This window comes from Drosophila bipectinata, chromosome 2L (genome assembly GCF_030179905.1).
Source record: "Drosophila bipectinata strain 14024-0381.07 chromosome 2L, DbipHiC1v2, whole genome shotgun sequence".
Taxonomy (NCBI): Eukaryota; Metazoa; Arthropoda; class Insecta; order Diptera; family Drosophilidae; genus Drosophila; species Drosophila bipectinata.
This window is the reverse complement of record NC_091736.1, coordinates 5551108-5574161: the sequence shown is the minus strand read 5'-3', so window position 1 is coordinate 5574161 and position 23054 is coordinate 5551108. Positions and strand designations below refer to the sequence as shown.

General features: G+C 42.5%; 1 protein-coding gene across 2 annotated transcripts in view; it reads left to right on the top strand.

Annotated features, from left to right (window-relative positions):
* The window catches only part of IA-2 (tyrosine phosphatase IA-2), a 39582-nt gene extending 18584 nt beyond the window's left edge, over positions 1-20998 (top strand). For both annotated transcript variants that reach the window (XM_017239413.3, XM_017239410.3), the window contains exons 3-11: positions 9749-9802; positions 11270-11327; positions 11407-12891; positions 12966-13049; positions 17259-17868; positions 17928-18149; positions 18217-18414; positions 18472-18638; positions 18706-20998. In XM_017239413.3, the coding sequence (XP_017094902.2) occupies positions 9749-9802; positions 11270-11327; positions 11407-12891; positions 12966-13049; positions 17259-17868; positions 17928-18149; positions 18217-18414; positions 18472-18638; positions 18706-19216 (3389 nt within the window). In that variant the 3' untranslated portion in view covers positions 19217-20998. The remainder of the gene's footprint in view (positions 1-9748; positions 9803-11269; positions 11328-11406; positions 12892-12965; positions 13050-17258; positions 17869-17927; positions 18150-18216; positions 18415-18471; positions 18639-18705) is intronic.
* The last annotated feature ends 2056 nt before the right edge of the window (positions 20999-23054 follow it).

Sequence of the window (23054 nt, the reverse complement as noted above, 5' to 3'; positions counted from 1 at the left end):
CCCGCCATTTTGCCCACAAAATAGAGAGAAAGATTTATCCCAGTTTTCAGTTTGAGTTTTCGTTTAGGGGATTAAGTCGTGCTAAGTGGAAAACAGTTAACTGCATTGGGCCAAAAGGAGATTAGAGATAGTGTTCTACAAATTGGTTGCCGAATTTAGTTCAGCTTTAAGGCAAATAATGGATGTTATTTCAGTAACATATGTACATACGTTTATTTAATCAGAGCTCATCAAATAACATAAGCTTTTACAAATGAACAGAAATACTCGGAATTTATTCAGCATCTTAAGGACTTCTCAGAAATTTGTAACGAATTCAAATGAAAAATTTACGCAAGATAATCCTAGAAAACGAATAAAATAACAAATAAAATTCCATCATTTAATAACCAAACTCAATTAAAAGAAAAGAAAAAGCACAAAGAGTATGAAACTATTATTTTTCCTGTATGCTGTCATAACAAATTGTTTTTTCCATCTAATCCGTTCTGGAAATTAATGAATTTTGTGTCCAAAGCCATGGGCAACTCCACTTGTTTCTGTCATATTTAGAAGGTTTTAGTGGTAATTTAATTATGTTGGCTACAGAAAGTTGGGTCCTGGTCTGGCCAGGACTACATCGGCAGCTCATTGATACTTCAGATTGGCCAGAAGTGATGGGGCAAGTTAATTAAAGTTTCCGAGCTGAAGGCTTTCAATGGACAGATGAAGATGTAATTAAGAGATAAAACTGAAACAATGAACACACACATCATCAGTATATACACACGCCCACCTGTACACACACACGCTGGAAGCTTAAGGAGCTCAGAAACAAAGAGGCCAGAGGTCAGAGCACCAGGTCCTGGCCCATGAAAGGATAAGCAATCGAGCAGAAGAAAAGATATTGAATGGCCACTGAACCGTGGCCAGACACTGGTCCGCCTTTGGCCCAAAATAACGTCTCTGACTGACACAATAAATGGCCGACAATCAAGGATGGTGGAAATAAGAGCAGCTGGCCTGGCTGACAAAAGCCTGGCTAATGAATAATAACCGTAATCATCGTCAAGATGCAGGCACACAAAAGCATAACAATAACAGAATATGTAATAACAATAAAATAAGGGCCATAATCGATGAGCTCGACTTGGCCAGTTCTCTGTGAAATATGAAGTTTGAATTTTAAAATTGGAAAAAAAGCGAAATATTTGAATATCGAGAGCTTTTTGTTCCATTTTCAATAGGTTGTCTTGGAGAATAAATAGCTTTTGTTAACCCCTCTGTTTGTAAGACTCTTAGAAAGTGGTAAGAAATAAGCTTCTTATAGATACACTGAGAAAATAATCAAATATTTTTACTAAGAGTATTTTTGAAATTTTCTGTTACTGTTTTTCAAGTGCATGTCCCCCATTTTAAACAACTTTTCAAGCTCAGTCTTTAAAATTTATCACCAGAATTTAATAGGTTTATTAGCCTCTGTACTTTTGGCCTTTCCTTTAGGGATATATTGTGACAGTCCGATCATATCCTGGGCGTAATGGGAATCGGAATCGGTGTCTGGCGGCAGCCATTTCAAGGGGCAACCAGAAAATGTCATAAAAATTAACGTGGCATCGTAAATATCTGGCGGCATAACCATATATATACGTATTCTGGATGTTATATTTGAGTGCAAATATGCGTAAAATTGTTCAAACGACAATCCTTATATATATATGTATATTTAGGCGTGTGTTGGTGTGTATATCCTTGCACAGCAGTTACAGTTATACATTTTGGCACATTATATAAAATAAAAAAAAAATCCCCAAAAACGGGAAAATGGCGCGGCAACTGGTTGCAAGACCTTCAGACCCCTTGTACCCCACATCCTCCATCCCCACCACCATCTCCTGTTTTGGGTATTCGTTTGAGTATTATTTCACCACATGGAAAATAGGCGTGGTCCTCTCACCCTCCACCCCCCCTGGAGAGCTAGGTGGCCGCAAGGCAAATCCCTGCAATTACTTTGTTGGCACTTTGTTTTGGCTTGCCTTTTGAAGTTCCTATTTTTGGGTTTCCCCATTTTATTTCAACATTTTTGTATTTTGTATTTTGTGGGGCTTTTTATTTGCCCGCCCTTGGCAGCGGACCATTAGGCCATTTTAATGACTAAAAACTACTAGACTTGTACATATGTTGCGTAATGTATGTAAATGTATTTATTTGCCACAGAGAGGGGCTGGCAGCCAGAGGTGGGGCAAGGGGCAACCTTTGGCAAAAGCAAATAAATGTTAATTTAATGTTAATATTGTTTACTTCGGTCCTCGTCTTGAAGGTGTAACAAAGCCAGCAAAGAGGCTCTTTCTCCTTTGGCAAACAAATAGGAAACCAAAGTGCTTTTCCATATGTGTGGGTGACAGGGGGTTGGGTTCTGTTCTGAGCTAGTGTGTGGGGGTCTGGCCTAGGGCAAAGGGCAAAGAACATACGCTGAGAGGCCGAGCAGAAAAAACATGCAAAATTCATTGAGCAAATGCCAAGGAACCAGCCCAACAGCTGCTCCCAACTGCCGTCGTGGCTTGACAGGATGAGGAGGGGTTATCCTTCGGCGCAGGACATGTGTAGGCGTGCGGAAATTTAATAAGAACTGGATTTTTATGTGCCACGCATACGCAAATAAGCGTTTTCCAACCGAGCCCGGAATGTGTATTTGTGTGTGTGTAGCCTGGCCTGTAGCCTGGTGTAATCACGCTCCATTGGGCGTCTCTAATTTGGCATTAACAAAGACAAATACATTTACACACAGACAGGGATATTGCACACCCACACACTAACACAGCATCTGTATTTGAATGAGCCGAAAGCTAATGATTTGATTTATCTAGCGGCGAGCAACCTGCGTTGCATACTTTGCGGCGTCGCTGTAATTGATTCAGATGGCGGCAGGACCCTAAACAAATTAAGGTCAAAATAAAATAATTAGAACCGCTTAATGGACGACCGTAAATACCAGTCCATACATTGGCCAATTTTGCTTAATTTAAATGAATATGCCGCCCGAAAGTGGGTCATATTTCATCGGGACAACGACAAATGTTCGTCGTCGTTGAATTTGAGGTGGAAGGAACAACTTTTTGGGAAGACACATCAAATATTTGGGCCAAGTTTTTGGCTTGCAGTCAGTCAGTCAGTTGGCGAATGATAAAACTGTGTGATTTTGTCAGACGCGCCAAAAAATATAGCGGTTGTCGGAAAGTTTGTGGTACAACTTTTGGTCCTGTTCTGTTTTTCTTGTGGGTCTACCGGCCATAATTTATGCAAAAATCTAATGAATTTTTCATGCACAACAAGAGCAACAACAACAACAGCAATAACAGCAGCAGGAACAAAAGGGCAGGAGCAACAACTTTGCGCAAATTAATGAAAATTCATGAACGAATCCTGAATTTTCGGGGTGTGTCCTACTGCCCCACCTATCGTCCTGGCTCTTCACATTAATGAGCGAAAATTAAAAGCTGCCTAAACATTAATGAAAACCAAAGAACCGTAGAAGAACAAGTGCCCGGACAAGCCAAGGGGGCTGGAAATGGAAATGGTGAAAAATGTGCCCCAAGTAATAAGCAATCAAGATTTGTGTGTATTCTTTTATGGCAAATTGGAAAAGTAATTGCACATTAAACTCATTGAGGCGGAAAGTGTCGATGATGGCCGACCAGACACCGAGTTATTTGCATTTAATTAAATCAATTTGATCGCATCGTTATTTGAGAACGCCCACCATTCGAGAGGCTTGTGCGTGGGCGTTTTCGGCAATTTCGGTCTGGAATTCCGATAAAGCCAATTGCATGGGATTTGCATGGGATTGGATTGGTTTCAGCTTCTGCGTACCTGGCATAAATCCATATGAAATGAGACCCAGGGAGGACATTACGGCGGGGAAGGGCCACCTTTGCTGACTGGCAAAATGCAGTCAATAAACCGCAGGGGAAAAGGAATTGCCAGGAGAAGGATGCCATGCCATGGCAACGGTATAGGAGAAGGACCACCCCGGGGCCTGCAATCAGGCATCATATTTGAAATTTTGATTTCGGTCCGGAGTACAGGCTCCGGATCCAAATGCGTAATCGATTGTGTTGCGAAACCAATCCTGCCTGCAGTCCTTGCAGAATACTGTTGCCAGTGGTTGCCGGTTGCAGGCTGCAGGTTTCAGGTTGCATGTTGCCATGGCATGGTGGCAGTGGCAGGTCCATTTCAGGTCACTCTGAAAAGGGAATTTCTAATAAATCGCACACAAAGTGCAGTCAAAACTGGAGGGTAAAAGGTCATGCGGAGAATAAAAGAAGCAACCATGCCGCATTCATACAACTTCATGAATGAGATGCAAAAATGATGAATCACTTTGTTCACAAAAGGCAGAGCATAATTAAAAAAGAATCTAGTATAGATGTTAAAGAGAAGAGTCTCTAAAAATCAAAATATTTCCTTTAAAGTTCTGAAAATAAATGTTCTCTGCCGACGTGAGGTGGATAGTGGCATTGCAGCTGCCCCAAGGAGTGTCCTGGTAATGAGACAAGCAAGTTCGTTAGAAATGTCATTTGACATGGACATGGAAAATTTGTCATCCGCACGGAGACCAGATAATAAATGAAAGAAATGTGAAAGAATGAATGTGAGAAAGTTCTCACAATAATAAGTTCTTTAAATTTTTGATGCAAAGCTGCTTAAAATTTAAGATAAAATTGTTTACTTTAGTAAATACCTTTGCCGTTACATAGTATCTTAAAATTTACATTTCAACTGACACACAGTTGCCACTCGAGTAGTTTTTATGACACACTTTCAAGTATCATCAAAAATTTACCTTTTATATCATTTTTCCAGTTCATATTTCATGTGGAAACACTCCAATTTTTTAGTCATCTGATAAACAAACAATTTCTCGACAGGTACTCGACATATATTTGAACAGTGATGACATCGAGCTGTTTCCGTACACAAATAAACATTTTCCTTTGCCTCCATGTCCTGTCAAAGGACTTTCTCCTACTAGCCTAGACATGGTTTATCTTTCTCGCTTCCAGGCTGGCTTACTGAGCCTGCTGGTCAGAAGTGGCACTCAATTTATTAGACATAGCAGACGTTGGCGTTGGAAGCCTAGAAGTGGCTGCCATAAAAAGTTTATATTTATGCTGGACGTTTCGTTCCGAGTGGACAAACAACAAAAAAAAAAAAAAATGGGTAGAGAGCGAATACTGAAGCAAACCGGGGAGCTGCCTAATTGCGTGCCAAATTTGTGGGGGTCACTGGTTGGGGGCCAGAAATATTTGTTTAGAAATGTGGCTAGATAAATCAACGAACCCGCACCCAGCCGGAGACAGTTGGAATACAGCAGACCTCAAAGCCCCTCCTAGTCCCTGGTGCCGACCGAATTTATATTGCCCCAGGCCAACGACGTCAAACGTGTTTAAAATTTATGAATAAAATGAGTTCGCATAAATCAAGGAGCCAGAGGCGGTTTCTGAGGGAGAGAAAATGAAAAACTGTTCGGTGCCAGCAACACGTAGGAGGAAGTTCCAGAGAAATAAAAAGGATACTTTTTTTATAATTTCCCTTGTTAAAAATATTTAATAATGAAAAATACAAAGGAGGTTTGATTTTGTGAAGAAATTATGCTGACTTGACAAAAATAGAATATTAAACCGATGCCATATATTTTCGTCCTGCACTGTTGTGTATGCAATATCCTGGCATGAGAAATAACCCACTCAAAGGAATGTGGCTGCAGGAACTGAAGCTGCTGTGAAATGCCAACGCTTATTTACACTTAATAAAGCTGCAAAGCAGCGACAACTTTTGCAGCTGCAACAAAGCTAAAGGGAAAACACTGGAACTGGAAGGACCACGACGTGGAGGCACTGCATCCTCGAGCCTTTTTATTTGTTTGTTTGCCTGGCGTAGCGCGTGTGTGCCAAAGCATCAAACGCTTAGCAAGTCAAGCAGTCAAGAGAGAGAGAGGCTTTAATGCATAAACAGGCACCAAGGCCTGTCTGCCTATCCGGCGGTATCCTCCGACAGTCCCTGTTCCCCCTAAAAATCCGACCATCCAGGCTGTAATGCCGACGGAAAGTGTCCTGGCTTCTGGGTGTCCTGTGTGTGAGTACTTGTTATGCTGCCCTTTAACGAGCTTGCATCATGTTTGCTTTGCCATTGGCCCTGCCAGGCTTCTCTCACCAGCTCCTGCCTCCTCGTATTTTATTTCTTATTTTTTTTTTTTTTTGCCATGTCGTTGTCATGATTAATGTCCTTTGTTATTATTTATTTCCTTTGTGCCGCCTCCCTGACAGTTGTGTTCGCCTTGTTCGCCCCGGAATTGACACGTCCTGTCAACGGTTACCATTGAATGCGACTTTAACGCATCTTTTCATTCCCCGCAGCCCAAAAAACCCAGAATTTTCCTTGTTTTCATGTTTTTTATATTTCAGAGGATCCGGCTTTGTCTTGTAATTGTGTTTTAACCGCCTGTTTTTTCATAGCAACTTTTCTCGTTGAGTCTCTCCTTTAAATTTTAAGCCCGTTTTGGTTCTTTTTATATTTTTGTTACATGGAAAAAATGTAATTCTTTTATGGGTACATTGTCCCATTTCCCTTTTGAAGGGAAAAATTTAAATTCTGTCCTTAAACAAAGCGTGTAAAAATTAGGAACTGTCTTTTCCTCAATCTGATTTGATTAATATTCCATTGGCGTTTCACAAAAAAATTCTATAAATTAAAAATTTCACTTTATCTGGGTTTGTAAATATTTTATCCTTTTTTTCCGGCCTAAGCTGGAAAGTAAGTTAATGAATATTCAATTTCAATAACCCATATGTTGGTTTTATAAAAACTTCCATATAAATTTATTTTTTTAAACCAATATACATAAATATACTGTGTGTTCCACCTTCTGTGGTAAATGCGACACGTAATCAGAGGGCTGAACATTTGTTATTGTTATTAAAGATGTCGGCGAGCTCTCAGCACCAGCACTCGGAATATTGCACATACCACACGTTGTCCAGGACACACGTGCCGTGTTTGTATAGCCGGACGGACAGGAGAGAAAAAAAAATTCTGTTATGAAATGAAAATTGTTTTTTTTCTTCTTGCATTTTTTTTTTTTTATTTTTAAATGCCTTGACCCAAAAGCAAACAGTAGGGCAGCAGGACCTGAAAACCTCACATAAGTAAACAACCAAGGGAAGCTGGCCTCGTCGGGCGGAAAATTCCAAAGGAGCGCCTTCTTACAACCATGTACGACGTTGTCCTGGTGGACATCAATCAAAATGCGAGGCTCCTGTTGATGTTGCCACGGTCACCGCAACGTGGGCGGATGGGGAGGATATGCGTTCGGAATTTTCAATTTCGCCTTGAGGCGATAAATTTATTAAATTGCTCGCCAGCACTCGCCCTCCTCGGGCTTAACCATGGCCTCTTGGCATAATTTAGGCCAGCGAATGGAAAGAAGATTTCCCAGTGGAAGGGGCAGACCAGCCCAATCAATCACTTGTGGTCAACATCACATCACAAAAGGACGATTGCTGTGCGCCCCTCTGACATCACTGATTTTGATTTGTTGATTGCCAGTGCCGATGAATGCATGTCCAGTTTTGCAATTTCCTCCTTGCGGTCAGAATCCTAGATTGGGGTCGGTCTTCGTCGTTCAGTGTGTTCAATACCCTGCGTAGAAAATCGAAACCACCATAAATAATAGTTGTTGCACCGAGAACGCAGGATGGCCGAATGCTAGACTGGCAGACTGACAGTAGGGAAGGCAGAGATATCTCTGCGTTTGGTCCATTGGGTTGGGTTTTTGTTGCCATGAAAGCTTTTAGTCCCGATTTGCAGGTTGCCTGCCCTCCGATGTGCTCTTTTATTTTTATTGCCACGGTGCGCATTTGCATGGCTCAGCGATGGCGTTAAAATGGCCTATAACTGCAGCACGTAACATTGCGCATACGCCGCGTGGCCTTATCGCCGGGCCGGAAAAAATAAAAGGAAGCTGGGGAAAAAACTGAAACAGAAACAATGCCAGGTGAACAGATCTCACAGCTTGATTTTACCTGACGCTCTTAAAGGCCATTTGCTCTCATCCTTGGCCCCATTACAATTAGACCGTTCAGTTGCCACAAAATTGCAGAGCATCTCATTTAATTAGTTTCTATTTTTGCAATGCGGCTGCTGGCAGTGCGCCTTTCCATGCCGGTCACGTCTCTGTTGGCCTATTGATAAATTGCCAGACGGCTTCAGTCCTCGTATTTATTGACTGTTTTCCCAGTCGAGGCTAGAGGAGAAGGTCTTCACACTGAAAAGGAGACAAACCGAGCGTTTATAGAGCTGTGGGAAGAGCACTTGAATCTGTCGAGTCGACAATGCTGAAAGGCAAACTGAATAGAGAGCTCACTTCCTGGCACTGTGTCATATGGCCAAACAATGTAGCCACTCGACTCGCTAACTACACAGCGAATAAAAGTCAATTTAATGGCTTTACAACTCGGTCATTAAGAATTTAATAGTCTGCTTGGATTGAAAGTGCTAAAATGAGAAATCACTTAAATTGATCCTTTTTATAGCTTGCCTTTATAAAAAATGAACTTTAAGAAAAACTGTAGTTATTTTAAAGGGATTTTAAAGGGAAACATTAGTTATTTTACGTTCTTTCTTTCTGTGGACAAAACCCACGGACTTGGCATGCTTGTCAACTGACGCTCAACTGGAATTGGCTAAGAAATTGACATTTTGTCCTCTTGTGTTGACAGGACCCACTTTTTCCATTTTCCATCTGTCAGATGAATTCATTAGAGGACATTTTATTTTCCATAGCAGTTCTTGTGGCTGAGAGTTGCTTAATTTATGGAGCTGCCTGGGTAAGGCGCTTATCAGAGGGACCCGGACCTCAGTCCCCTTGTCGAGATTAATTTTGTGCGCCCTTTTTAACCGGCTTGCAATTATTCAACAATTAAAAACAAAACAGCCAAACATTAGGAGCGGAATGTGGAGGAGTTGCTAGCAAAATGAAATTACTTTGGCTTAATTAATGGCCAGCGAATGTCGAAGCGTTGTCGCCTTACCATTTTTTTTCTGCTCCTGTTTTTGGCTGTCACAGGCCAAAGTTAAAGCCAGGCAAAGACCACGAAAACTGTTGACAACAAAGTTCCAAAGTGACGCCATTTGGGAGGAGGCTTTCGGAGGAGGACGTGAATGTGAACCATGAAGAGGATGTGCGTTACACATGGTGCTGGGATGTAGGCAGGGGGAGAATTTTTCAGTTGCGAATTCCCGATGCGATGCGGGCGTTGTTCTTGTTGACGTCACACACGGGGACATGCTAACAGACATTTGACTAAGGACTTTTTGCCTCCACCATGGCACTTGTGTTTTTCGGGGGCCATGCTATGGGCCAGGAATTTGTAGTTGTCTTCGCCTGTCGGCGGCAAAACGTTCGTGCCTGTGTGTTAGCCATGTGCGACAAGCTCATAAAAAGCGTTTATTTAGCCAAGAGTCAGGCAAGCGACACATGACACCAGCAAAACGGCCAAAACAGGAGTGAAGTGGTTGGGGATCCTTTGGGAGGAGAGTGGAGAAGGATGTTTATAGATTGGAGAGAGTAATGCTGATTTGGCTCTTACCACATCATTATGTCTCTACCGAAGGGAAGGCCTACCCACTCAGCCCTAAACTTAGTTAAACAACTCTTTCATCTACTAACCAAAGATTTTCTCCTTTTTTCTCTCGTCCTTTCTCGTAACAGGCTGCCAGTTTGTTAGGACGCTATGCATACCGCACTCCGAGGTCTGCTACGATGGTAAGTAAGCGATAAGGACACCCCGATATCCTGACACCCCGTTAAGATGGACTTAAGACCCAGATTGCGGTTAGACGTATACGTAGTTTGGAAGGAGGCAGGCAGTCAGGCCAGCCAGAGCCATCCAGAGCCCTGAACAAAACGAAAATTCAATTTACCAACCAACTTAGAGCAGGGATTATAAGCAAAGCATAGTTTTTAGGAAACATCCTCTTAATACTACGGCTGGGAGTCAGCTAAATGGGGGAAAAGCTTAATGCTTTTTCTATTATGCAGATTAGGGGAAAAAATGTGTTTTAATCATTTATACAAAAAAGTTTCAGTCTATTTAAATCCTAATGCACAGCATTAATTATAATTCAGCAATTAGCATTTAAATACTTTTTAAATGAGGAAACTTTTAATATTTTTGGTATTTGGATTTACTATAGTTTGAAGTTCAGGTGAGCTTTAATGAGGATTTTAAATTTGTAGATCTCTTTTCACTCTGGCGTCAAGAACCACTTTAATGTCTTTAAGTAAATCCAAATTGCAAAATAAAATAAAAGCTTTCGCTGTCGATTTCCGTTGCCTTCAGCAAACAGTTCCCACCTCCATCTAAATATATGTATGTATTTTGTGGAAATGCATCCCGAGACAAAAACCATTTTGTGGGTCAACGTTAAAGGAGCCAAATTTAGGGAAAGGGAAATCCAAACAATAAAAAAAAATAGCTGAGAAAAAACCACACTGTGCTGAGCTCTGGCCTGGGGCATATTATTCCTATTTGCAGAGCTCTTCAATGCCAGGCGAGAGTTCACACAAAACGACACCAAAACAAAGTGTGAACTAGCAGGACGGATGGGGATCGAGATGGGGGACAGGATGTGGGCGGGAGTGGAAGTGAGAGTCCTTGCCAGTGCATTATCGAGAACACACTCAATTACTTATGTAAGCTCGACGAGGGGGAGGACTCAGGAACAATTGGAAAAGCAGCTGGAACTGCAACTGCGAAAAATGGCGAAAATTGCAGCGCAATGGTTGACCTCAAAAGAGGGGGACGGGTTGGGGTGTGCTGAGGTGAGGGGCGTGGCCTACACATATGCGGACTGCAGTCAGGGGTTTCTCCGCATGAGAAGAAGCATTTACATTATGCAAATTACGCCCGAGACAAGCCGCAAGGATATGCATTTAAATGCTCGTAAATCACAATGAAAACAAAAGGTGCTGATGGTGGAAAGGCGGCGGAATCAGGGGTACTATATATAGGAGATATGGGGAATAAGGAGGTTGCTACCATTGTAAGACGAGCGACATTAATGCAGTTACATGCCCTATTAATATCGGAAGATACAATGTAAAAAGGGGCTTACAATGGCTTGATATATGTATTTGTATTTTTGACAGTACTAAGGGCCTTGAAAGTAAAGAGTATATAGCTGATATCCAAGCTTATCAAGTATCTAACTATTCCAAATACCCTTTCAGACAACATCTTTGGAAAGTGTATACCCACAACCGGTGTCGATGTTGAGGACATTGAGAAGTGAGTATCCTTAGCTAATTTATTCAAATGAAATCTGCGGCTTCTATAAACGAATCCTTATTTATTTATTGCCTCAAAGGACTCCCCTCACCGAGGAGCAGTCTCGTCTGTTGGCCACCATGCTGGAGGAACTCCAGGGCGCCGGCCTAGGCTGGGACCATCCGTACGTGCAGTGTCGCATCCAGGGTGCACTCTTCTCGCTGCAACGTCAGCAGCAGCTTCCGCCGAATTTGTGCGCCAATTTGGCGCCTGTTCCGCCGGACTTCGGGGACCCCGCGAGTGCTTTGGCCTATGTGCGCTTCACGCCACCGGAACCGGAGGCGGAAATCGAGTACTATGAACAGCCGGGCTATCCGTCCCTGAGGAAAAAGCAATCCGTGGATGACCAAGACATTTATCTGAATCGGATGTTGCAGGACCGGCGGCGGTTGCGTCACGATCCTCTGGAACTGGAGCACTTTGGCAAGATGGATGGGCATGCGAAGGGTGCACAGAGCGAAGTGGACATGCCCAGCATAATGGACACTTTCCTGGACAATGAACGGCAACGGATGGAGCGCGAAGAGCAGCAACGCGAGGCGGCGGAGCAACAGAACCTAGAGCTCTACCAAATACTAGCCGCCTCGGAGCCCGATCCGCAGCCGTACCAAAGGAAGCCGGCCAATGCCATGGACCAGCTGGAGGCCATTGTGGAGCAACAGCAGCAGCGGGAACTGAAGCAGCAGCAGGAACAAGAGCGTCTGGAGCAGGAGCAGCGAGCCAAGGCTCCGGTTTATGTGCCACCCGAGGAGGTTAACGAATCGAGTGAGCTCTATTTTCCGGATAACTTTACGCCCTTCAAGCGGGCACGAGGCAGCTCCAGGAGCAAGCTGGCCGAGCAGGAAGAGCAGCAAGAAGACCAGCCGCCCAAACGCTCGTTCTTCCGGGAACTGGCCGGCGAACAGGGATTGGTCCAGGAGCCTCTGTTGAACTTCCAGCACGTGGCACCCGAACTAGAGACCACTCCCGAGCTGACCAAGCGGCGACCGGCAGGCCTCAATCCTCTGGAATCCAACGATCTCGATGCCCAGCAGCAGGAAATGGCTTTCGAGTCGAGTCTCTTGCGAAACTCTCTCACTCCCTTGGAGGAGGAAGCCATGCTGGCCTCCAATAGCTACCCCAGGCAGCCGAAGAGGCAGCGGGTTTACACCGAGGGGGGCATGCTCCTGATGCCACAGGATGAAAGCTTCGATGGGATGCAGGGTGATGAGCCCGAGAATGTCAAGCAATCCCTTCTGGCCAGTATGCTGGGTTTCGCCCGGCATGAGCGGCTGGACGTGAAGAAGCCGGGCCCGCTGATGGGTCCTCCCGCTCCTGTTTCGTCGGAAGTGAACAACCAAGTGGAGAAAGAGAAGACTCGCAAGCCGGACGGAGGTAACAAGGAGGTGCTGCCCGCCCACATCAAGGGCAGCATCGAGGACGAGGCACACAAAAAGAAGAAGGTCATGCAGCAACAACACTCGGACGAGGATCATGCGCCGCACACCGTTGACACTGAATATGTACATGTGTTCGTCAAGAACCCGTGAGTGCACTTATTTTGTATTCTTTTTGAAAGAAAAAATTTAAATTTTTTTTTTTTAAATAATTCTATTTCAGTATTGACAGTTGGAACGATGGGCAGCGCATCATGAAGGAGCTGGAGCAAATACTACACATGCAGGGATACTTTTCTTATTTAACGTAAGTAAAACATTTAAAATTAAATGTTCTTGAATGGTTTAAACGTTACAAAAGAATTTATTCAACGATTTGTAGCCCCTGACCATTTTTCTGTGGGAACCCCTTTGAAAATGTTTAAATTGCATCCAGGTGCAACATGAGCCACAGAGAAGCATATATCTCTGCCAATTTCCATCTGATCCTTGAGCGGAGTACCTTAATCGATTTGTGGGTCGATTCTCCACAAATGTGCATAAAAATCTGGACACAAATTATTTTTTCACTTTTTTATCAATTTTTCTGATGGGTCCCCTTCAAAAATGCTGAAAATGCATGGGAGCCCAATATCACCCACCGCGAAAGCCATATCTTTGCCAATTTCCATCTGATCCTTGAGCGGAGTAACTCAATCGATTTGTGGATCGATTCTCCACAAATCTGCATCAAAATCTGGATACAAATTATTTTTTCACTTTTTGGTCAATTTTTCTGATGGGTCCCCTTAAAAAATGCTGAAAATGCATGGGAGCCCAATATCACTCACCGCGAAAGCCATATCTTTACCAATTTCCATCTGATCCTTGAGCGGAGTACCTCAATCGATTTGTGGATCGATTCTCCGCAAATCTGCATCAAAATCTGGATACAAATTATTTTTTCACTTTTCTTGTCAATTTTTCTGATGGGTCCCCTTCAAAAATGCTGAAAATGCATGGGAGCCTAATATCACCCACCGCGAAAGCCATATCTTTGCCAATTTCCATCTGATCCTTGAGCGGAGTAACTCAATCGATTTGTGGATCGATTCTCCACAAATGTGCATAAAAATCTGGACACAAATTATTTTTTCACTTTTTTATCAATTTTTCTGATGGGTCCCCTTCAAAAATGCTGAAAATGCATGGGAGCCCAATATCACCCACCGCGAAAGCCATATCTTTGCCAATTTCCATCTGATCCTTGAGCGGAGTACCTCAATCGATTTGTGGATCGATTCTCCGCAAATCTGCATCAAAATCTGGATACAAATTATTTTTTCACTTTTCTTGTCAATTTTTTTGATGGGTCCCCTTCAAAAGTGCTGAAAATGCATGGGAGCCCAATATCACCCACCGCGAAAGCCATATCTTTGCCAATTTCCATCTGATCCTTGAGCGGAGTAACTCAATCGATTTGTGGATCGATTCTCCACAAATCTGCATCAAAATCTGGATACAAATTATTTTTTCTTTTTTTTGTCAATTTTTCTGATGGGTCCCCTTCAAAAATGCTGAAAATGCATGGGAGCCCAATATCACCCTCCGCGAAAGCCATTTCTTTGCCAATTTCCATCTGATCCTTGAGCGGAGTACCTCAATCGATTTGTGTATCGATTCTCCACAAATCTGCATCAAAATCTGGATACAAATTATTTTTTCACTTTTTTGTCAATTTTTCTGATGGGTCCCCTTCAAAAATGCTGAAAATGCATGGGAGCCCAATATCACCCACCGCGAAAGCCATATCTTTGCCAATTTCCATCTGATCCTTGAGCGGAGTACCTCAATCGATTTGTGGATCGATTCTCCGCAAATCTGCATCAAAATCTGGATACAAATTATTTTTTCACTTTTTTGTCAATTTTTCTGATGGGTCCCCTTCAAAAGTGCTGAAAATGCATGGGAGCCCAATATCACCCACCGCGAAAGCCATATCTTTGCCAATTTCCATCTGATCCTTGAGCGGAGTAACTCAATCGATTTGTGGATCGATTCTCCACAAATCTGCATCAAAATCTGGATACAAATTATTTTTTCACTTTTTTGTCAATTTTTCTGATGGGTCCCCTTCAAAAATGCTGAAAATGCATGGGAGCCCAATATCACCCACCGCGAAAGCCATATCTTTGCCAATTTCCATCTAATCCTTGAGCGGAGTACCTCAATCGATTTGTGGATCGATTCTCCACAAATCTGCATCAAAATCTGGATACAAATTATTTTTTCACTTTTTTGTCAATTTTTCTGATGGGTCCCCTTCAAAAATGCTGAAAATGCATGGGAGCCCAATATCACTCACCGCGAAAGCCATATCTTTGCCAATTTCCATCTGATCCTTGAGCGGAGTACCTCAATCGATTTGTGGATCGATTCTCCACAAATCTGCATCAAAATCTGGATACAAATTATTTTTTCACTTTTTTGTCAATTTTTCTGATGGGTCCCCTTCAAAAATGCTGAAAATGCATGGGAGCCCAATATCACCCACCGCGAAAGCCATATCCTTGCCAATTTCCATCTGATCCTTGAGCGGAGTACCTCAATCGATTTGTGGATCGATTCTCCACAAATCTGCATCAAAATCTGGATACAAATTATTTTTTCACTTTTTGGTCAATTTTTCTGATGGGTCCCCTTCAAAAATGCTGAAAATGCATGGGAGCCCAATATCACCCACCGCGAAAGCCATATCTTTGCCAATTTCCATCTAATCCTTGAGCGGAGTACCTCAATCGATTTGTGGATCGATTCTCCACAAATCTGCATCAAAATCTGGATACAAATTATTTTTTCACTTTTTTGTCAATTTTTCTGATGGGTCCCCTTCAAAAATGCTGAAAATGCATGGGAGCCCAATATCACCCACCGCGAAAGCCATTTCTTTGCCAATTTCCATCTGATCCTTGAGCGGAGTACCTCAATCGATTTGTGTATCGATTCTCCACAAATCTGCATCAAAATCTGGATACAAATTATTTTTTCACTTTTTTGTCAATTTTTCTGATGGGTCCCCTTCAAAAATGCTGAAAATGCATGGGAGCCCAATATCACCCACCGCGAAAGCCATATCTTTGCCAATTTCCATCTGATCCTTGAGCGGAGTACCTCAATCGATTTGTGGATCGATTCTCCGCAAATCTGCATCAAAATCTGGATACAAATTATTTTTTCACTTTTCTTGTCAATTTTTCTGATGGGTCCCCTTCAAAAGTACTGAAAATGCATGGGGGCCCAATATCACCCACCGCGAAAGCCATATCTTTGCCAATTTCCATCTGATCCTTGAGCGGAGTAACTCAATCGATTTGTGGATCGATTCTCCACAAATCTGCATCAAAATCTGGATACAAATTATTTTTTCACTTTTTTGTCAATTTTTCTGATGGGTCCCCTTCAAAAATGCTGAAAATGCATGGGAGCCCAATATCACCCACCGCGAAAGCCATATCTTTGCCAATTTCCATCTAATCCTTGAGCGGAGTACCTCAATCGATTTGTGGATCGATTCTCCACAAATCTGCATCAAAATCTGGATACAAATTATTTTTTCACTTTTTTGTCAATTTTTCTGATGGGTCCCCTTCAAAAATGCTGAAAATGCATGGGAGCCCAATATCACCCACCGCGAAAGCCATTTCTTTGCCAATTTCCATCTGATCCTTGAGCGGAGTACCTCAATCGATTTGTGTATCGATTCTCCACAAATCTGCATCAAAATCTGGATACAAATTATTTTTTCACTTTTTTGTCAATTTTTCTGATGGGTCCCCTTCAAAAATGCTGAAAATGCATGGGAGCCCAATATCACTCACCGCGAAAGCCATATCTTTGCCAATTTCCATCTGATCCTTGAGCGGAGTACCTCAATCGATTTGTGGATCGATTCTCCACAAATCTGCATCAAAATCTGGATACAAATTATTTTTTCACTTTTTGGTCAATTTTTCTGATGGGTCCCCTTCAAAAATGCTGAAAATGCATGGGAGCCCAATATCACCCACCGCGAAAGCCATTTCTTTGCCAATTTCCATCTGATCCTTGAGCGGAGTACCTCAATCGATTTGTGGATCGATTCTCCACAAATCTGCATCAAAATCTGGATACAAATTATTTTTTCACTTTTTTGTCAATTTTTCTGATGGGTCCCCTTCAAAAATGCTGAAAATGCATGGGAGCCCAATATCACCCACCGCGAAAGGCATATCTTTGCCAATTTCCATCTGATCCTTGAGCGGAGTACCTTAATCGATTTGTGGGTCAATTCTCCATTAATCTGGGCATAAACTTTTTTTGTTCAGTTTTTCATAAATTTTTCTGATGGACCTCCTTTAGATGGCCCGCACCGAAGACTTTCTCCAAACGGTGTCCATATCTTGTCCAATTTTGCTTGCGTCTCTTAAGCTAAATACCTTAAAAAATGTATTAATATTAACTTTCATTTAAATGCCTTTTCCTTTTAATTTTTTCACAGCGTTCAACAACACGAAGTCAGCTTCCGGGTGAACTCAAACAACCCCGAGCGCAAGACCGCCGGCGATGTGGCACGAACGATCAACGAGAACCGCGGCGTCAAGAACAACATCCAGCGACGTGTCGGGTTCTATGTGCTGCACGCCGGTGTCGGCGACGTGATCAAGGACCTGCAGGATCCGAGCGTGTCATCGGCACGGATCGAGCTGGCCGAGGAGGGACCGGATGTCACCCACATCATGGCCTACATGTTTGCCGGGGCAGGAGCTGCTGCGGTAATAGTGATCTTTGTCACCTTGATTCTGATCAAGCGCCATGACCGCAAACGGGACAAACTGGGCGGACTACAGTCGGGCATTGCGGGGGCGGAGACCTGCAGCAAGGACTACCAGGAACTCTGCCGAGCCCGGATGGCCGGCAAGGGTGGAAGCGGCGGTAATGGAGCAGGAGGTGCTGCTGGTGGATCCAACGAACCGGCACACAGCGGACGGATCACATCGCTGAGTAAGGAGAACGAAGGCCGACCACCGTCCTCACGATCCAGCACCTCTTCCTGGAGCGAGGAGCCGGCATTGACGAACATGGATATCTCAACAGGACATATGGTTTTGGTGAGTTTCAATTTGGTTGATGCCTTTTAGAAACTTTAAGTTCATGAATATGTTACCAGTCTTATATGGAGGATCACTTGCGCAACAAGGGACGCCTTCAGAGGGAATGGGAAGCACTCTGCCGGTATGAGGCCGAGCCCAGTGCTCGAGAGGCTGCCTCCCAGCCCCAGTGCTCCGGATTGAATAGACCAGGAGCTCCATTACCGTACGATCACTCGCGCGTTGTCCTTAACCATCTGGCCAATGCCGAAGGACTTGACTATGTGAATGCTTCAACGATTGTAAGTAGATAGATCTTCAGTCAAAGATCCTTATAATCCCTATAACCATACTTATTCATTTTCAAAGACCGATCATGATCCACGAGCGCCCGCCTATGTGGCCGCCCAGGGACCGCTACCCTCGACATTGGCCCACTTCTGGCAAATGATCTGGGAGCAGGGAGCCGTTGTCATCGTGGCCCTCTGCCGGTTGCAGGAGAACGGAGAGGTGGCCTGTGCCCGTTACTGGCCGGAAGAAGGTGCAGAGGTTTATCACATCTATGAGGTAATATCCTGTGAAATATTTAATGAAATCTTTTTAAAATCTTGTGTTATTATGCAGGTTCATCTCGTTAGTGAACACATTTGGTGTGACGATTACCTCGTACGTTCTTTCTACCTGAAGAATCTGCGAACCAGTGAGACCCGCACGGTCACTCAGTTCCACTTCTTGTCCTGGCCGCAAATGGGAGTTCCTGCCCAGGCAAAGGCTCTCCTGGACTTCAGACGGTGCGTCACATAAAGTTATAGGTCCAGGCCAAGTTTTAATCAAATATATGGTATTCTCCCTTCACAGCAAGGTGAACAAATCCTATCGGGGCCGACGATCTTGCCCCATTGTGGTGCATGGCAGTGCCGGAGCCGGTCGAACCGGAGCCTACATCCTGCTAGACCTGGTACTGGAGCGAATGAACAAGGGTGCGCGTGAGATAGACATTGCCGCCACCTTGGAGCACCTGCGGGATCAGCGAGCCGGTGTCGTGGCCACAAGGCAACAGTTCGAGTTCGTTCTGATGGCCGTGGCCGAGGAGGTGCATGCCATACTGAAGGCTCTGCCGGCGAACACCTCCGGCGAGAAACGGGAACTGGACAAGGATCCCGCGATTACCAGCACCACCAAGGAGCCGTTGAAGGAGGACAAGGCCAAGGAGGCGGCGGAGGAGGAGGCGCCTACCAGCAGCTCCAAGGCGGCTGCCAAGGAGAAGGATAATGAGAAGGAACAACAGCAGAAGTCCAAGGAGCCGCCCAAGGAGCAGCCCAAGGAGCAAAAGACGCCGGCCAAGCCAGCTAAGCAGGCGAAGAAGTAGACCAACCGGACTCCGTTGGACTCCGGTTGAAGGTTAAGCCTCAGGTTAATGATTGTTGCAGCGTTTCGGGGGTCTTTATTTTCGTTGTTGTAGTTAAAGAATATATAGCTTCAGTTCGACTTTGAGTTGGCGTGAGCACTTGGAAGGTTCGAAACAGGCTTCAAATGGTTGTCAGTAGTAGGAATTCTTTCCCAGTTGTTCTACGGACAACGCACTTTATTCGTTTTATTCCTAAGTTATCGACACCGCGCCAACATGAAGCACATGCGGCCCCGGTCAGTCTTGGGGCTCCCTGGGACCGTAACGCTGCTCCGGGTATGCACCAGCCCGTGGTTCCGGAGTGCGTCCGGGCGGGGAGACTCCTGGCTGGGGCAGGCATGTGCGGTGCACTTAACTATAGAAACGCACGATATACATATATAGAGGATATTTGAGTGTTAAAGGATATACAAGAATATTTACATGCATACTTATACTTATATACATGTCTAGGTGTTAAGCATTGAATTCAATTACGAAACATTTTGACTTATGCGTACATTAACCGATATCGATGTTGGCATAAATATCTCTTAACCCTAATCGATGTGCTTGAAGAACCAGCGAATGCAAAATGAAAACTGCAATGTGCACAAAATGCTAACCAACAAAAGAGAGAGCTAATTATTGGTATACATATGCCAAGTCAGACAGAACACGAGACATCATTTGAAAAGGACACTTTATACACACGACCACTCCAAAAGGATACATATACAAGAGACCGACATACATATGCAGAAACACTAGAAACCAAAAATCAAGATCAAAAAACCAAAAAAAAAAAGATTGCGAAATTTGTACCTTACAACAAAAAAATTCTATTTACAACAAGGATTGTTTAGCGAGGAAGCAAAACCTATTGATGTGTATGACAATTAATTATACAAGGATATAACCGCAATTACAGAATATATTTGTATACAATATATATTAATTATTCATATATACAATACGGTGAATGTCATTATTATCTATTTAGCTAACTTATGTGTGTGCTGCTCGATTTCGCAACTATGCGGATCGGGTATTGTTTTACCAGACCATATGTATGTGTGCAAAAATCAAGAAGAATTTGTTCAGTTATCAGTCGCTCCTAAACTTAAGCCACACTTTTTACCCCTCACAGTTGAATACACCTAACGAAGAGTATTTCAAAGTATACATATATGATTATTATTATAATACCCAGTTAAGTATGAAATTGTCAGAAAGAATTGTACTCGGGCTCCGGTGACTGCCTTTCCGGGTCCGCTCGATCAAGCTCGATACACATCATTCGCGATCACCTCGATCCACCCAGCAACCTGAGGCAGCTAGGAGCCTGACGGACGGACTGGGATTTGGGGGAGCCGGCGGGGCTTCGAGTGCGATTAGGAGTATGTGCCACAAAACAAGCTACTGAAACCACTTCAAAAAAAAAACTATTCAAAAAATCTAAAAAAAAAACGTGGGATAGTAAAACTATGCATATTGCTATCCCTAAGTGCAGAATAACAACTCAAGACACTTCTATTATCATCACAAAAACTAACCACTCAGGCATGACCTCTGATCGAATCACACGGACAAACAGGAAACGAACAAATCAATGAACCAAAAATTATGAAAAAAAATCTAAAAAAAAAAAATCACAAGGACTATACAGCCTGTATGACACGCTACACGATACACCCCAGGGACGACAACAATGATACACGTGACAAGCGATCCAACAGATACTGTATCTCGATGTAGTTTAAACTATAAAAATAAAATTTAAAAAAATAGAGAAATAATAAGTGAAGATTGTTAAGGAGGAGACGACGTAAGCGCAAGTGCTGCAAATTAGCAGAGAAAAATATTCAAAAAAATTATCAAATAAATACCATAATTAACAGTTTTCGTAGCCGTTGAACTTAAACGTAATGAAACAAATGTTATCGTAGTTCGAAATATTCCAAGACGACAAAGATAAGATACATTTCAGATAACTTTAAGATGAAAATTATTATCTCGACGCAAACCTATTCTTTCTAAACATTTATTTTGTTTAAAAACATAAAACTGACACTACACTGCAAAGAATAAAAGCAAAATGAGAAAACAATATTACAATAACTGTGGCAAGTCCAAACCAACAACCAACTGGACTTGCAAAGAACTTAAAGCAAAATTATAAACGTGGTAGAAAGTAAAAAAAAAAAGTATATGAGAATTATTAAACATTACTGTTTTAGAGAAAAATATTTAGTAGTGAGTTTTTCGATTGATTTACGAGTAATTGATGCAACGTTTTTTCAAAGTTAATTAAAATGCATACGAAATACAAATACAACTACGACAATTTCAATTCAAATTCAAATGTTCTTTGACAAAACAAATTAAATAAGTGTACTAAAGCAACGTAATGTATCTTATTGTAGTCAATCAAAGCATATAAAGGCAATTATATTGATGTATATTATAACATAACCATGAAACATTATACAAAATGTTTAAAAGATTTGATGAAGAAACAACAACCATGCGTAGAAAATTGAACGGAACTTACACATAACAAATAACAACTAATCATAATATTAAATTATAAATGTCTAACGGACTTTTCCATTATAATTATCTATATAATACACTTAAATCTAATGACAAAAATCGTACCTATTCGAGTGTAAAAAAACCCTATTGCAAGGGGTAGCTACACAAAAAAAAGCATTTCATAATTTCTCAAAAAAAAATATTTTCATTGATGGTGTAACATAGATATACAAAAATTCAAATGAACTAAAGCAAAACTTAATTATTAGCTATAAGACGATGAAGTAGGAGTTAAAAGAAACCACACCGAGGAACCCCTAAAATAATACAAATATTTAAAAAGGTTTAATGCAGAGGATCTCAGATCGTAGCGGACATATATATGCGACGGACAGGACTAAAACAGACACTTTTGGACAGAATACCCAGGCCGAAACCTCAATTTAAGCCTTTTATTAGCAGATCTGGTTGTTGGCCAAAAGCACAGGGATCGAAGAAGACAGAAGGATATAGAAGAAGATGACATCCAACTAGCACATACCATAGACAGACGAACCCGAGATGACGCTGACAGAATGGTTTGAGTTCCTAAACAAACGCAACCTTGACCTCAAGACTCAAGACAAACGGACGGAATCGAATAGACCAGGACAAGCTGTAAATACGCACATTCTTAACCGGACGAGCAGCTAAACCTGTACTGACCCAGAACATGACCCTTGACCTTCAACCGAAAACTGACAGATCGGACAGAACTTAGTCTTAGGCTTACAAAATGAGATTACCAGGAGGGATCCAAGTGTGGGGCTTTAACAGTCGGATCTGTCTCAAAAAGGCCTAATGCCAGGTGTATTCGAGCCGGGTGTGCGCGACTTTAACGACACAGGACTGGTTTAAAGTAATCAAGTCACTTATCATACAGGCAACCAAACTTAAATCCCTTGCTTAGTATTTTCTTTCCCAAATGATTGGGTTTGGTACCGCGAATGATAATATACAAATACAAATAAATACAAAAACACATGATCAGCATGCATATAAAACTTTCCAAATATTGCTGTCTAATTCAATTAATAAATAGATAAGCAAACGCGACAGCTTTCATGCATTTTTGGATTTATCGACCCAAAACAAATGTATCGACGTGAGGCATATATAGAACCTAAGTTTAACAATATCGATGTGTATACAATATGCAACATATTTACAAATTAAACGAATATTACACATATATATCCATTAGCCACTTGGCAACAAAAATTTGTGTTACTAAGCGATCAAA